General features: G+C 48.9%; 1 protein-coding gene across 7 annotated transcripts in view; it reads left to right on the forward strand.

The window, feature by feature from the left end:
• Window positions 1-2,338: 2,338 nt before the first annotated feature.
• The window catches only part of ass1 (argininosuccinate synthase 1), a 136,589-nt gene continuing 122,923 nt past the window's right edge, over window positions 2,339-16,004 (forward strand). Inside the window, exons 1-2 of one of the 7 annotated variants that reach the window (XM_028808541.2) lie at window positions 2,339-2,482; window positions 11,872-11,984. In XM_028808541.2, the coding sequence (XP_028664374.1) occupies window positions 11,877-11,984 (108 nt within the window). In that variant the 5' untranslated portion in view covers window positions 2,339-2,482; window positions 11,872-11,876. Of the gene's footprint in view, window positions 2,483-2,986; window positions 3,176-3,396; window positions 3,451-3,513; window positions 3,722-4,517; window positions 4,540-9,981; window positions 10,132-11,871; window positions 11,985-16,004 lie in introns of those variants that run through there. The other 6 variants (XM_028808542.2, XM_028808539.2, XM_028808543.2 and 3 more) reach the window with 6 other exon arrangements.

Below are 16,004 nucleotides of genomic sequence, written 5' to 3' on the forward strand. Positions count from 1 at the left end.
GTTAGCCCACCATACTGACTCAAGGCGGGTTGGCCCTTTCACATTCAGATGACAGACAAGTGACGCTGAGCTGTGTGGCGGGACTTCTGCCCCCCGTGAGGATTTAGGGGTGTTGCATTATACGTATGAGATCAGCTAGCCGGTGTTTAATAATTTAGACCACTTTACAGGGATCTCTTTTCACTTTCACTTTCTCCACGAATAAACGTCTAGAAAGCCAAATTCAACCCCCTGGGACTCAGAGTTGTATAAAAATAAAATGTGAAAGGGGCAGAAGAGTTTTAAAGGTGGCGCTGCTCTTGTAGCCATTAGCAAGTCTGTTTTTAGCATCATGACATTTTACAAAGGGCTGACAGCGAACATCTGGGCTGCCTGCCATGCGAGTGGTTTGGGGACTTTCAGGCCAGCAACAACTTGGCAGGCTGCAGGTGGGTGAAGGGTGTGCCACCTGACTCAGGGCAGCCTCGACTTGTCTTGAATGCACAGGCATCAAGCTCCTCCCCTTGGCAGCACTAGCCCCTCCCCTTATCGTCACAAGCTCCGCCCCCTGTCCGCACAAGGTGCTTCCCTGTCTTACCAGAAGGAAGAAGAAGAAGAAGAAGAAGAAGAAGAAGAAGAAGAAGAAGAAGACCCTCTTTTGTTTCCTTTCTGTTTCTTTCTTTCATATTCTCAGACTTTGTGTCTCTGACTTTTTCTATTTTTCCTGGTTTTCCGGGGGGAATTTTTTTCTTTATCCTCAGCTGCTCCACAATTCCTTACTTCAATAAAGTGATCATTGTCAGGTCATTGTTGGCTTTCCTCCCACATGTCCACAGATGTGCAGGTTAAGTTAACTGGCTCAGTGTCCGTGCAGCATAGGGATGGCCTAGGGTCCTATTCAGGGTGAAGCTGGCAAAAACCCCCCCGGGGCGCTAAACTGGAGAAAGAGATCAGATGACTTAACTTGAGAAACGTTTTTTGGACACACAAAAGAGCAAGCGAAAGCATAACTGATAGCAGGATAGTGGAGGCTGCGGAAAGTGGGGGGTCCCACTGCAGAGCAGAGCCATCCAGGTGGTCTTCAGAACATCATGGGTTTAAAAAAAAGGAGCCTCAGAGGAATGGGATTTTATAAAGAACAGGCTGTGTGATTAAATAGACGACATGTCAAGCACATAGACAGAGAAAAGGCACTCGAGAAGGCGCTATAAAGTGGGCAGGTAGATGTGATCAAAAGCAAATTTATTAACCACTTTAAACAAATGATATGCTGTACTGATGATTGTTACATCTTCTTTCTTTCTTTCTTTCTTCATCACATCACATACTTTTAAATGTTACCCATCACGTTGTAAATCAGCGTTTTCATGGTCATGATCACTGGTAGTGACACACCCTGGGAAGCCAGTGGGCTTGGGTGGGTTTCATTTCAACCACAGGGGTCTCTCTCTAGCACTCTGTTACTCACTCTCACTCCTTCTCTATCACTCTCTCTCACTCACTCACTCCTCCCACCCTCTTCTCTTTCTCTACCTTTTTCTGTTTCTCTCTTCCTGCCACTCTGACCCCCCCCCCCCCCCCCCCCCCGTCTATTTCTTTCTCACTCACTCTCATTCTCTCACTCTTCCACACTTTGTCTCACACTCACTCCCCCCACCTCTCTTTCCCTCTTTCTTTCTCTCTCTCTGAACAGTTACTGTAATGGGAGTGTGACCCCGAGTTTGACAACTTCTGCGCTCTTCCACGGATCGGTTAGGCCTCGTTAAACTTGGCATTCACTGTAAAAACAACATTTATTTATGTGGCCCGTTTTCATACAAAATATGTAACTCAAAACTACAGTTACAAAGGAAAAATAAATATGTGAATAATTAAATAAATACAAACTGTACACCATACAGAAAAACAAACAAGAAAAGGAAATGAAAGACCCGTCGGCATGCCTTAAATCCTTTTACGTAAATAAAGTCGCCTTTGGGGTCTCCTATCAGTAAATCGGATGTTGTGGTCAGACGGCCAAGGAGAACAAGAAAGTAAACTCCTGGCTCAAAGACCAGCCAGCCCCCTCTGGACAGTCCACCCATCATAAATGTGCTCAAGTCGCCCATATTGTCTGACTGGCCATTCTGGAAGTTCAGTGGCGCAGTGCGTCTCGTCATACTGGAGGGGCCACATTCCCTCTGACATCACGGGGGGCTTCCGAGCATTTTGGCCATCGCGTAAAAAGGCATACAATGAAACTTTGTCACGCGAGGTGCTTGTAGGGGCGCCACTATGAAGACCGCCGGGGTCTGCGGTGCGTGACTACAGCCGCCATTGCGCGTGCGCTCTAACGCAAGGCTCGCATATTACAGGAATTGCATTCAGTGCGCTCTGTGGGCCGTGAGGTCGGATTATCCGAGTGATTACAAGAAGGAAGTAAACGCTACACTCCTGCAGGGCAGCATTCCAGGAATTCCCGGCATCCCGGGTCAGCAGGGGTACCGAAAGGGTGCGAACTTTGGTGCGTATTTCTGAGAAAAGGTCCAGATTAACCCCTACGCCGACCCCGCGACAACGGGAGTGGGCAGTGACAGCGGGGTGGCGCTCGCGGCTTGTCTCGTCACCTCACCCAGGCGTTTATAAGAAGGGCCACCTGCCAGCTTTTATACGGAATTCGAGAAGGAAGGACGCCTGGAAATCTGAGCCTTCGAGAGGCTTCAAGAGAGAAAGTGAAATCTGCAGGCAGAAAAATCAAATTAGGGTTCAGAGGTCGGGGCCGAGTGCGGTGTCTGGGCGGGGCTTCTTTTCTGGTACCGATTGAATAATAATATTAATGTTTATTTCTATAGCGTATTTTCATACAAATGACGTATCTCAAAGTGCTTTATAAGATGAAGACAGAAGAAAAAAATTAAAATCAGATTAGGCAATAGTAAGTAACAAAGAATAAAGTCCGATGGCCAGGAGGACAGAAAAAAACAAATAAAATCTACAGGGAATCCGAGGCCACGAGACCACCCAGCCCACCGGGCATTGTACCTGACATCAATGATCTCAATCAGTCCTCATGGTTGACAGGCTTCAAGTGGAAGAATTAGACGATGACGGGCATGTGGACCTCCGGCCTTCATCACTGTAGGGACTGCACGGTGACCTCATCAGGTGGCGGGGGCGCAGATCAACACCACAGAAAAGAACAGCAAAGAAAGTAGGGGTTAGTATGGATTGGGGAGCTATGATAAAAAATGATAATTCAATGCATATGGGTTATGCTAAAATGTAGCTGAGAAAGCCATGTTAAAGTAATGTGTTTTCAGCAGTTTTTAAAGTGCTCCACTGTATTAGCCTGGCGAATTTCTATCGGTGAGCTATTCCAAATTTTAGGTGCCGAACAGCAGAAGGCCGCCTCACCACTTCTATCAAGTTTAGCTCTTAGAGTTATAAGCAGACCCTCATTTGAAGATCCAAGGTTACGATTTGGAGTGTAAGGTGAGAGGCATTCCAGAATATAGGATTATTATTATTATTATTAAGAGCAGTGTAAAAATGCAAAAATGGTTGTGTGATTAAAGGGCTTGACCGAACATAACTTTCTCACAGCAACGGACACAAAGTCGGAGTCGGCGCAGTTCGCGTCTCTCGGTTCGCTCATTCGGAGTCGCCGCTTAGCTTTCTGCTGGTGCGAAAGAGAAAGCGGAGGACTAGAAGGAGACCCCAACAAACGGCACAGGCGTGGGAACTGAGCCAAGAACTGTACACGGTAAAACAAAAAATCAAAAGAAAGAAAGAGAAAAACTTAAATTTACGATTAAAAAACTGGTATTTCTGTGGTTGCCAGACTTTTAGGTGACAGTATTTTTTAGGTCTACGGTATAACTTTTTAAAGCTGTACAGTAAACAACTGTTTATTTTTTTCTTTACGGCACATGCCAAAAGAAATGAAGGTTTAACATTAAGCTGAAATGTACGTACTGTTCTTAATAAGCTAATCATTAAACCATAAAAATACGCGACCAGAAGCACGGAGCAGTTCGTACCAGTAAAATAACAACACGTCATGCCATTTAATTTTATACACTGAAAAATAATGTAATGATTTATGAAGTGGGGGCATGTCGTGTGGTGTTGACCCCCTTAAATAAATCAGTTTCCATAACCACAAAAAAACCTTCTGCCTGCATTCAAGGATAAAATAAGTTTGGTAACTCTAAGGTTTTTTTCCTTCTGTGCAAAGGTGTGCGGTTAATCAGGAACAATAAAATGAAGGGGACGTTTCATTGTGCAAATATCATCACTGTATGCAAATATAGAAATCGGTGCCAAGAAACAAACAAAAAATAATAAGTTCTGAGAAATTGAATCCTATACTCTGTATGGCAACCACACAAACTAACTTTACCTCGGGTGCAGAAATACTGGAGTAACAATAAATCAAATCCATGCCATCTTTCTGGGTTAAATGAATGTACGGCAGCTGACCGTATATTCCTGTAAGCCTGTGATGGTGGATGAGAGCAAACCGCACAGGTCAACAAAGAGCGGCTACTCGTTAAACAGCGTGGTGCACTAAAATGGAAGGTAGAATTCGGTTTCCTTTCTGATGGCATTGTCTTGTTTTTTTTCACAGAAGAAGAATATGTTTAAACGGGTTGACATTGTGAAAAATATTAGTTCGGTCTGTAGGTTTCATTGCCGTGCTTCGGTGTTACTGAAACAGCGACTTGTCGTTTTACATTTTGCACTTGTAACAGTTTTACACTGCAGTGATATGGACGCATAATTCCACCACTTAAAAACATATCACGTTATTTCACGAAGGAATTGCATTACGTCTTCAATAAACAAAATATTATTTTGCTGAAGAATTGTGTTATTTCGTAAAAGAACGGCTTTATTTTGCGATAGTTATTATATTATCACGCCAAAGTTCTGTGTTATTACACCAAAAACATGGCCTGGTGTGGTCTGCACGTCTCGGGTACACACGGGTGTCCGCACGTACATCAAATGACACCGAGGTGTACGTTTAATTCTGCAACACCTGCTGAGAGTTTCATTTAACCAGTTTGGAGTCCCAGAGAAGCCGCTGATCATCAGAGTAGAATGCAACCTGCTGCGGCCCGTAACGTCACGCATGCGCATGGAGGGAGAGGCGAAGACAGCGCCACGTATCTTCTAATCAAGAGACACTAACGGAACAAACGTTCTCGCCATTCATTTCATTTGAATCAGGTTAAAGTTCAATGCACTTGGAACAGATGTTTTAATACTTAATCACATGATTATTGTTCACTTCACCTCTGCACTGAATCCTTACCCGAGAATGAATTATAAGGTTCTCGTTTGTTTCATTCGCAAAGTGAACCACTGAATCATTAACCGAGAACAAGTCGTACAATTCCTGTTCACTTATGGCTCTCAAACTTAGTGTGTTATTTTAGTTTAGCATTTTTACTATATTGTCATTATTCATGCTTTCAAAGATTTTAATATTATACAATATAAATGAGGGTGGCGCCGTGGTAGCGCTGCTGCCTCGCAGTAAGGAGACCTGGATTCACGTCCCGGGTCCTCCCTGTGTGGAGTGTCTGCGTGGGTTTCCTCCGAGTGCTCCAAAGACATACAGGTTTGGTGCATTGGCGCTCCTAAATAGTCCCGTGTGTGTGTGCCCTGCGGTGGGCTGGCACCATGCCCGGGGATTTGTTCCTGTGCTGGCTGGGATTGACTCCAGCAGACCGCTGTGTTAGGATATAGTGGGTTGAACAATGACTGAATGAACAGCATATATAATCTAATAAATACTTTAAATTGAATAAATAGTTCATTTCCTATTCATTTTATTTATATGTATGGATCAAACAAATCTAATTCATCGGGTTCCTTATTCAGGCAGTTTGAAGTAATCAAATCTTTAAAGTGAATCAAAATGCCCATCATGGTTTACTTTGTTCAACTCAGTATTGAAGCCAATGGTAAGTGACCGTTTCCAGGTCTCGGGAGCGGAGCCTACTGGGGACAAGACAGCAGGCTAGTCCAGTGCCAGGCTCACTCGGGCACACAGAGGGAGATGGAAGGTAAACAGGAGCATCCATCCATCCATCCATTGTCTCCGCTTATCCGAGGTCGGGTCGCGGGGGCAGCAGCTTGAGCAGAGATGCCCAGACTTCCCTCTCCCCGGCCACTTCTTCTAGCTCTTCCGGGAGAATCCCAAGGTGTTCCCAGGCCAGTCGAGAGACGTAGTCCCTCCAGCGTGTCCTGGGTCTTCCCCGGGGCCTCCTCCCGGTTGGACGTGCCTGGAACACCTCACCAGGGAGGCGTCCAGGAGGCATCCTGATCAGATGCCCGAGCCACCTCATCTGACTCCTCTCGATGCGGAGGAGCAGCGGCTCTACTCTGAGCCCCTCCCGGATGACTGAGCTTCTCACCCTATCTTTAAGGGAAAGCCCAGACACCCCTGCGGAGGAAACTCATTTCAGCCGCTTGTATTCGCGATCTCGTTCTTTCGGTCACTACCCATAGCTCATGACCATAGGTGAGGGTAGGAACATAGATCGACTGGTAAATTGAGAGCTTCGCCTTGCGGCTCAGCTCCTTTTTTCACCACGACAGACCGATGCAATGCCCGCATTACTGCGGATGCCGCACCGATCCGCCTGCCAATCTCACGCTCCATTCTTCCCTCACTCGTGAACAAGACCCCGAGATACTTGAACTCCTCCACTTGGGGCAGGATCTCGCTACCAACCCTGAGAGGGCACTCCACCCTTTTCCGGCTGAGGACCATGGTCTCGGATTTGGAGGTGCTGATTCTCATCCCAGCCGCTTCACACTCAGCTGCAAACCGATCCAGAGAGAGCTGAAGATCACGGCCTGATGAAGCAAACAGGACAACATCATCTGCAAAAAGCAGTGACCCAATCCTGAGTCCACCAAGCCGGACCCCCTCAACGCCCTGGCTGCGCCTAGAAATTCTGTCCATAAAAGTTATGAACAGAATCGGTGACAAAGGGCAGCCCTGGCGGAGTCCAACTCTCACTGGAAACGGGTTCGACTTACTGCCGGCAATGCGGACCAAGCTCTGGCACTGATCGTACAGGGACTGAACAGCCCTTATCAGGGGGGCCGGTACCCCATACTCTCGGAGTACCCCCCCACAGGATTCCCCGAGGGACACGGTCGAATGCCTTTTCTAAGTCCACAAAACACATGTAGACTGGTTGGGCAAACTCCCATGCACCCTCCAGGACCCTGCTAAGGGTGTAGAGCTGGTCCACTGTTCCGCGACCAGGACGAAAACCACACTGTTCCTCCTGAATCCGAGGCTCGACTATCCGATGCACCCTCCTCTCCAGGACCCCTGAATAGACTTTTCCAGGGAGGCTGAGGAGTGTGATCCCTCTGTAGTTGGAACACACCCTCCGGTCCCCCTTCTTAAAGAGGGGGACCACCACCCCGGTCTGCCAATCCAGAGGCACTGTCCCTGATGTCCATGCGATGTTGCAGAGGCGTGTCAGCCAAGACAGTCCTACAACATCCAGAGCCTTGAGGAACTCCGGGCGTATCTCATCCACCCCCAAGGAGTTTTTTGACCACCTCGGTGACCTCAGTCCCAGAGATGGGGGAGCCCACCTCTGAGTCCCCAGGCTCTGCTTCCTCATTGGAAGGCATGTTAATGGGATTGAGGAGGTCTTCGAAGTATTCCCCCCCACCGACCCACAACGTCCCGAGTCGAGGTCAGCAGCGCACCATCCCCACCATATACAGTGTTGGCACTGCACTGCTTCCCCTTCCTGAGACGCCGGATGGTGGACCAGAATCTCCTCGAAGCCGTCCGAAAGTCGTTCTCCATGGCCTCCCCAAACTCCTCCCACGCCCGAGTTTTTGCCTCAGCAACCACCAAAGCCGCATTCCGCTTGGCCTGCCGGTACCTATCAGCTGCCTCCGGGGTCCCACAGGACAAAAGGGTCCTGTAGGACTCCTTCTTCAGCTTGACGGCATCCTTCACCGCCGGTGTCCACCAGCGGGTTCGGGGATTGCCACCACGACAGGCACCGACCACCTTACAGCCACAGCTCTGGTCAGCTGCCTCAACAATAGAGGCACGGAACATGGCCCATTCGGACTCAATGTCCCCCACCTCCCTCGGGATGTGGTCGAAGTTCTGCCGGAGGTGGGAGTTGAAGCTACTTCTGACAGGGGGCTCTGCCAGACGTTCCCAGCAGACCCTCACAACACGTTTGGGCCTACCATGCCTGACCGGCATCCTCCCCCACCATCGAAGCCAACTCACCACCAGGTGGTGATCAGTTGACAGCTCCGCCCCTCTCTTCACCCGAGTGTCCAAGACATGTGGCCGCAAGTCCGACGACACGACCACAAAGTCGATCATCGAACTGAGGCCTAGGGTGTCCTGGTGCCAAGTGCACATATGAACACCCCTATGCTTGAACATGGTGTTCGTTATGGACAATCCGTGACGAGCACAGAAGTCCAATAACAAAACACCGCTCGGGTTCAGATCAGGGGGGCCATTCCTCCCAATCACGCCCTTCCAGGTCTCACTGTCATTGCCCCATGTGAGCATTGAAGTCTCCCAGCAGAACGAGGGAGTCCCCAGAAGGTATGCCCTCTAGCACCCCCTCCAGGGACTCCAAAAAGGGTGGGTACTCCGAACTGCTGTTCGGTGCATACGCACAAACAACAGTTAGGACCCGTCCCCCCACCCGAAGGCGAAGGGAGGCTACCCTCTCGTCCACCGGGGTAAACCCCAATGTACAGGCTCCAAGTTGGGGGGCAATAAGTATACCCACACCTGCTCGGCGCCTCTCACCGGGGGCAACTCCAGAGTGGTACAGAGTCCAGCCCCTCTCAAGGAGATTGGTTCCAGAGTCCAAGCTGTGCGTCGAGGTGAGCCCGACTATATCTAGCCGGAACCTCTCAACTTCGCGCACTAGCTCAGGCTCCTTCCCCTTCAGAGAGGTGACATTCCACGTCCCAAGAGCCAGTTTCTGTAGCCGAGGATCGGACCGCCAAGGTCCCCGCCTTCGGCCACCACCCAACTCACACTGCACCCGCCTCCTTGGCCCCTCCCATAGGTGGTGAGCCCATGGGAAGGGGGACCCACGTTGCCTCTTCGGGCTGTGCCCGGCCGAGCCCCATGGGTGCAGGCCCGGCCACCAGGCGCTCGCCATCGAGCCCCACCTCCAGGCCTGGCTCCAGAGTGGGGACCGGTGACCCGCGTCCGGGCAAGGGAAAACGGCGTCCAAAATGGTTTTTCTACATAGGAGGTTTGTTTAACCGCTCTTTGTCTCATCCCTCACCTAGGACCAGTTTGCCTTGGGTGGCCCTACCAGGGGCATAAAGCCCCGGACAACAGAGCTCCTAGGATCATTGGGACACGCAAACCCCTCCACCACGATAAGGTGACGGTTAAAGGAGGGGTAAACAGGAGCAGCCAGAGGAAAGTCATGTAGACTCCACAGAGAAATGCTGCCAGTGTGAAAGGACATGTGGTGAGAACTTGTGGTTCGGCCAGTTACACCTGTTGGGCAGTTGCAGTGCACTGCTTTGCCCAGGGGCCTGTAATGCTGTTAAGGTGGCACTGGTTATGCTGCCAGCTTCTGAAGGCTAAAGCAGGAATGATCTTCAAAGGAACCCTTTTGTTCTTTGGATTGCATTGGTGACTAATTAGAGCAGAACTGATGATGCATGCTGACATTTTGATGGACGATTAGCTCAAAGTATAGTACAAGCAAAAACAGCAGTACGGAAAATAGAAAGTTCTTCCAATAACCTTTAATGTAAAAACCTACTTTTATTATGAAATCATGGAAAAAAAATATAAATTATTGCTGCCATCCGATCCCTGCGCGTGCGACACTCCCCGTCACCTTTTCAAGCGCAACAAGTCTCTGCCTAAACGGACTGGGCTGGGGAATACAAGGGGACTTCCCACTCGCGGCGGGAAGGGAACGCCTCCCAGCTCAATGAACCAATACCATCGCATGATGCTGCGGAGGCGTTCCGATGAGAGGCTGGCACCGCCCACCAGTAACACGATTTTTTTAGCCGGGTGCTGCACGCGAAGCGGAGACGCCGCTTGACTTTCGGGTTGTGCGGCTTCTGACAGTGCGTGAGACGAAGACAAAGTGGACGGCGAGGCACAACAAGGTAAGATGTGCCCGTGAGGGTCCACCCACCCAATGGATACGCATTCCGATGGGAACGGCAGCCGAGCAGGAATGTGGCATCGGGCCCCGCTCCCAGGTTGTGATGCCAGCAGGAATTGCGTAGTCTCCCGGTTCGTGCCAGTCAATTCGATTTCTGTGTTCATTTGCAGTCTTGTCGTTTTTAACCACAGGAAGCCCGCATCGGACATTACACGACCGCTCGAACCAAATAATCAGGACCAGTATCATTATAAATAGGGAACGAGCGGTGCCCAGTGTATGCCAACTGGACTCGCAAAGCGCAGCGGAGCCCAGAAGGAGTGAGACAAGAGGGGTTGGGTACTGCCAAACCGTGGTGCCCCATAGTGTCCAGACGCAGAAACCAGTGACACAAAGTGCCTGGGCAAAGAAACGAGTGACGCATGGCGACAAGCAATAAGAATAAGTGAGTGACACGCAATGTCCTGGCAGAGAAAGCAACGCCTAATAATAAATTGGCATCGTCCAGGCACAGAAACTGGTGACACCCTAATGTCCAGTCACAGAAACTGGTGACACCCTAATGTCCAGTCACAGAAGCGAGTGTCCGAGGGAGAGACAGGAGTGACACACAGCTGGGATTTACAAATCGCAGCGTTCAGACCCAGAAACCGGTGGCTCGTGATGTTAAGACAGAAACCTTGTGGTCCGCGATGCCACTGCGCAGACTCCATCTGTCCACAGTCGGCACCCGTTAATCACGTGGTACATTTGGAGTTCGCCGGAGCCCATCCTGATAGCACAGGGGTCTGAATTGGGCAACACAAACCTTCTGAAACACAAATGCCAGTCCCTGGACCTGCTAACTTTACACACAGCACGTCGGACCCAAAGTTAACCAGACTCACAGACTGGTACTGTCCACCTGCACCCGTGTTCCGTAGTGCCCTCTCAATGCAGCACCCAGGCAGGCTGCCCCTTGGAGTTTGCAGGATTGAATATGGCAGACATCAGGCGGAAGCTCTCAAGTTTTTAGCGGCCCCAGCAGAGGGGATGACATTGCAAGGTTGGCACGGTGCTGCTTGGCGATGACGTGGTTGGCAGAGTTGTTTCTGATTCTGCTTCATGCTTCATTCTTTTTCAGGTGGAGGATGAATATTTCATAATGATGTGGTCGACTATAAAAGACCCTCTAATCTAAGCTTCCTCAAATCCCCTAATAACGAGATTTGTTACTGTGTGTGGCGTGTGCCATGGCAGTGATGAGGAACTTCTAGCCTGCTGAGCCCTTCAGTCTGTGCTTGGTTGCCCCCATATTTGAAGAAGTACCACCCAAGATGCAAGCCTCTGAAAATGATGCCCCATCAACTAAAGTTTCCTCGGGTCCCTTGAAGACACCCTGCATCTCTACGTGGTGTTAACAGTGGGATTAATAAGGCATTTCAGGTGGAGGGTCTCATCAAGTTCGGTCTGGTGGGCATGAGTGGAGTGTGTGGCACTCAAATCTCTTTGTCACTCCTCTGATGGGTTCTGTTTTCTTGGGGACCCCTTCAGATCCTCTTTTCTCTTCCTTTCTTGTTGCTTCCTTTGTATTGGGTGCCAGTCACAGGTGGCACACTGCTGGCTTGACACATCACAGTACCTGAGAGATGCCCTTTATTTATGCCCGCAGGGGGGCAGGGTGGGCGCCCCTTCCTCACTAACTATAGTGTAGCACCTTGCCAGGCGTGCTGTTAACCTTTCCACTCTCTGTTTTCTGTAGACACCATGTCCCAATCCAAAGGCACGGTGGTCCTGGCTTACAGTGGTGGTCTGGACACCTCCTGTATCCTTGTGTGGCTGAAGGAGCAAGGCTATGACGTGGTCGTCTTCTTGGTAAGCTCACCTGCACTCTTCTTCATCATCGGGGCAGCTCTTGCCTACTTCAGGGCTTTTAATTTGTCTGACTTTATTTTATATAGCGCCTTGTACAGTGCACCAGGCTAGGTAGGCCTTGCTGTCCAGATCTGATTCCCGTGTTTTCCTTCTGCCATTTGACTGATTTCCACAGTGCGGGTCAACTTCATTGGTGCCAGCTTATTGTCGAAACTGGAATTGAAACCCCAGGGTTGGGGGATCAAACCCCACATGTCTTTCAGTAACTTAAAACGTCCTGACCGTGAACACAGAGAGTCGTGCAAAGCATTTCAGTGGGGCGCACCCCCTGAAGGCTGGCACATTAAGTGCCCACTCTCTGGATGCTTTTTCTGTTTGGGCACCAGGTAGTGGAGCTTAAGCCTTTGGTATACAGTGCCTGTCTGGTGGTCTCTGTGCTTTGATGATTATGTCATTATGATGTGGTCAGCTATAAAAGGCCATCTATCACACAAAGCTTCCTCGAATCCCCTAAAACAAAGCAGGGGGCTTTCAATGAGGAACTTCTGATCCCCTCAGTCTGTGCTTGGTATCCCCCCCGTGTTTACATCAGTGCTACCCATCTGTAAATGATGCCCTACCTACTAAAGCTTCCTTGGTCCCATGAAGACCCCCCTGCCTCTCTACATGGTGTTTACAGTGGGATTAATGAGGCGTCACCAGCCTGCCGATGCCCTGCTCTTGTGTGTTTTCTACAGAAGCTGCTGCTTAAGCAACTTTTGTCTGCCGCATGGCTGCACTTCATGCCTTGGGCGCGTCAAAGGGCACAGAGCACATGGCACAAGAAATAAATCAATAATGGCAGCGGACGCGTGGCACTCGCTCGGGCAACTGTATTACTGGGCGCATGGAGCCGCTGTGAACCACAGGGTGCTCAGCCTCCTCTCTGGTGCGTTTTAGAGCGCCCCCTATAGTCCTTTCTGATTGTGGCGAGTGGTGACTTAGAGAGAGCGAGTGACATTGTGGCCTTGGGGGTTTGAAACCATCCGTCCAGCCCACTTATCCAGCACAGGATCACAGGGAAGCGGGAGCCTATCCCAGCAATCATTATGTGCCAGGCAGAAACAATCTCTGGAGTGGATGCCAGTCAATCACAGAATGAAATCACACACACCATGCCAATCCACCTAACACTTTGGACTGTAGGAGGACACCCATAGGGACACAGGGAGAACATGCATACTCCACACAGGAAGCCCACAGGACTAGAACCCTGGTCTCCTTGCTGCAAGGCAGCTGTGCCACCTTGGCACTCGGGTCTGAAACCTGTGAGGGGAAACTAGAAGCCTAATAAAAGTATTTAACTCAACCTCCCCATGTCTTTTGACTTTTTTTAACAGTCCCCTTCTTCCAGATGTTCTTTACTATTGGAAAAAAACTGACATTGAATGTGTTTGGGTCTTCCATCAAATTCTAATATTAAATAAAGGGCACCCATAAAACCGTTTATTACATGAATACGTCTATTCAGCAACCCTTGGCGTTTTAGTGTGTCTGTCTGCGGAGAGAGTGTTGACCTCGTCGAGAGGTTAACGTACCATTCATGTCTCTGGTGACTCTTCCTATGAAGTCAGTAGACGAACTGGGAGAGCTTTGGGGTGTCATGAGGTCACCGGCCGGGTGCAAAAGGACGAAGGTCCAAGTCTTTAGAGTCCTGGTGCTCCCTGTTAGCGAGACATGGCCGCTCTCCAGTGACCTGAGATGAAGACTGGACTCCTTCAGTGCTGCGTCTCTTCAGAGAATCCTTGGGTCCCGCTGGTCTGACTTTGTGTTGCTCATGGAGTCCTGAATGAGGCACATTACCTGTATTATGAGGGGGCATCAGTTACGGCATTATGGTCATGTGACGTGATTCCCCCGAGGGTGGTCCGGCTCATAGGACCCCCATTGTTGAGGAACCAAGTTGCTGGACCAGACCAAGGGGATGTCCATGTAACACCTGGCTGCCACATATAGAGGGTCATTTCCCGAGGGTGGGACTGGACTGTACCCTGTATGTCTGCCTGGGGGGTTGCCAACTAGGACCACGAGCTGTTTCGTTTTGTGGTGGGTGTGGCAATGTGCTGTACCGGCGCATGCCCCCCAACCTGACCTCACCTTGGCACTTTGTGTGAAAAAGTTCTTGCCCCCTCACTCCTCATTAGCGCTTACACCACCTTTAGCTGCTGTTCCACATCAGTCGAGCGCATCACTGTTCTGAATTGTCACCCACTCTCCCTGGCAGGAGTGCTTTTACTTGATCTTTCAGGTCCCACCACGGCCCCTCCGGTGGGTTTAGGTGTGGACCGTAACTCATCTGCTCCAAAGCTTCAGTTTCACTTGTTTTTTTTCATCCTGGTGTGTTGGTTTTGTGTTTTGGATTCATTGCCTTGCTGCCTGATCCAACTAAGGATAGATAGGCAGATAATGAATGGCACTACATAATGGATAGATTGATGTGAAAGGCACTATATAATAGACAAATAGCACTTTATTTGACTCAAAAGGAAACTGAGCTCATATGGAAGCTCAAGAAATATAACAACCTAGGAAATACATGGACCCCCCTCCACCATTCTCAAATAATAAAAAAAAAAATCATATCTCTGTTGTTCTCATTCTTGCTTTCCACAACCTGCGTTAAGCTCCTCCTGGGATGTGCTGGACGCTCAGCAGATGTTGCTGCTCTTCGTCTTTCTTTCTTCCTTTAATTGAGTTCATCATGGTGGATAATCAATAAACTCAACAGTTAAAGTTAATTATGAATTTGACACTTAATTATGAATTTGGAAGACGTATGCACCGTGTCATGGGGGCTTATCAACAGATGGGCTTCTGACATTCTATAATGTATCAGGTCATAACTTTTCCGCTGAAGACCAGCAACAAACTTCTACCCAGTAACTTGTGAGTACAAGCAGGTTCAGCCATAACAAACATGTGAACCCCAATAACTTTGTAGGAGTTGATGTAACCTGTATGTGCCTGCAACTCTCTGCGATTTGCTTGACCCTCAGCACAGGTTGTTATGTGCTTTTGTGTGATTATAAAGCTCTGAGGACCGAAGCACAGGTGGCTTTGTGCAGTCAGTTGACTAGAATGAGAGATTAGGGACAGCGTAGCTATTAGCTAAAGAAACGAGCCTGATGGACTGAATGATCTCCTCTCAATTGTCAGATTTCGAATGCTCTATGCCAGCGGTACTCAGCCTTGTCCTATTCAGGAGCCACATTGACAAAAACATATTTTTGCAAAAGCCGCCACCCAATAATGTCCCTTACCTCCCTGAAACTTCTATGCATTTGAGAATAAGGGTAATATACGTTTTTAAGGGATGTGGTAACTGTAATTTATTATTATTGCAACCACAAATCTCATCATTACTGGCCGTGTTTCATCTTTATCAGTTTTAAAGTGCTCACCACAAAGCCCTTAACAGCAACAGACGGCAGGCAGGTACTGCCGATCTTCACAGCATCTTCGCTTGTATTCCTGTGGCTCAAATGCTTTGTTTGTTTTTATCTGAGCAGTTTGGTTCTGTTTGAGTCTCACCAGCTTTTCGTCTCCTAGCTGTCTGTCCACCCTTTTAAAAGTCTGTACTGAACTTTGGGGGTTTCAGCCAAAAACAGGAGCTTCTAAAGTGTGAAATGACCTCAAGTGGCCAGAAGCGTTTTAGAACGTACATTGGTTGCAAATAATAAAATTGTTTTCATCAAAAATAATTTAATTATGCTTAATGCACGAAATTAATATATCCTGAAACAACATGATATTTTTATATAAAATGAATGAAACTTTTTCATTCGCTGTTAAATTAATTATATTATGTTATGAACATGTCAATAAAGCATAATCAGTCATTATCAGTCAGACATCGTCCAACCCGCTATGTCCTAATACAGGGTCACAGGGGTCTGCTGGAGCCAATCCCAGGGTGCAAGGCAGGAACAAACCCCAGGCAGGGCGCCAGCCCACCACAGGGCACACACACACACACACACA

The sequence above is a fragment of the Erpetoichthys calabaricus genome, chromosome 9, assembly GCF_900747795.2.
Source record: "Erpetoichthys calabaricus chromosome 9, fErpCal1.3, whole genome shotgun sequence".
Taxonomy (NCBI): Eukaryota; Metazoa; Chordata; class Cladistia; order Polypteriformes; family Polypteridae; genus Erpetoichthys; species Erpetoichthys calabaricus.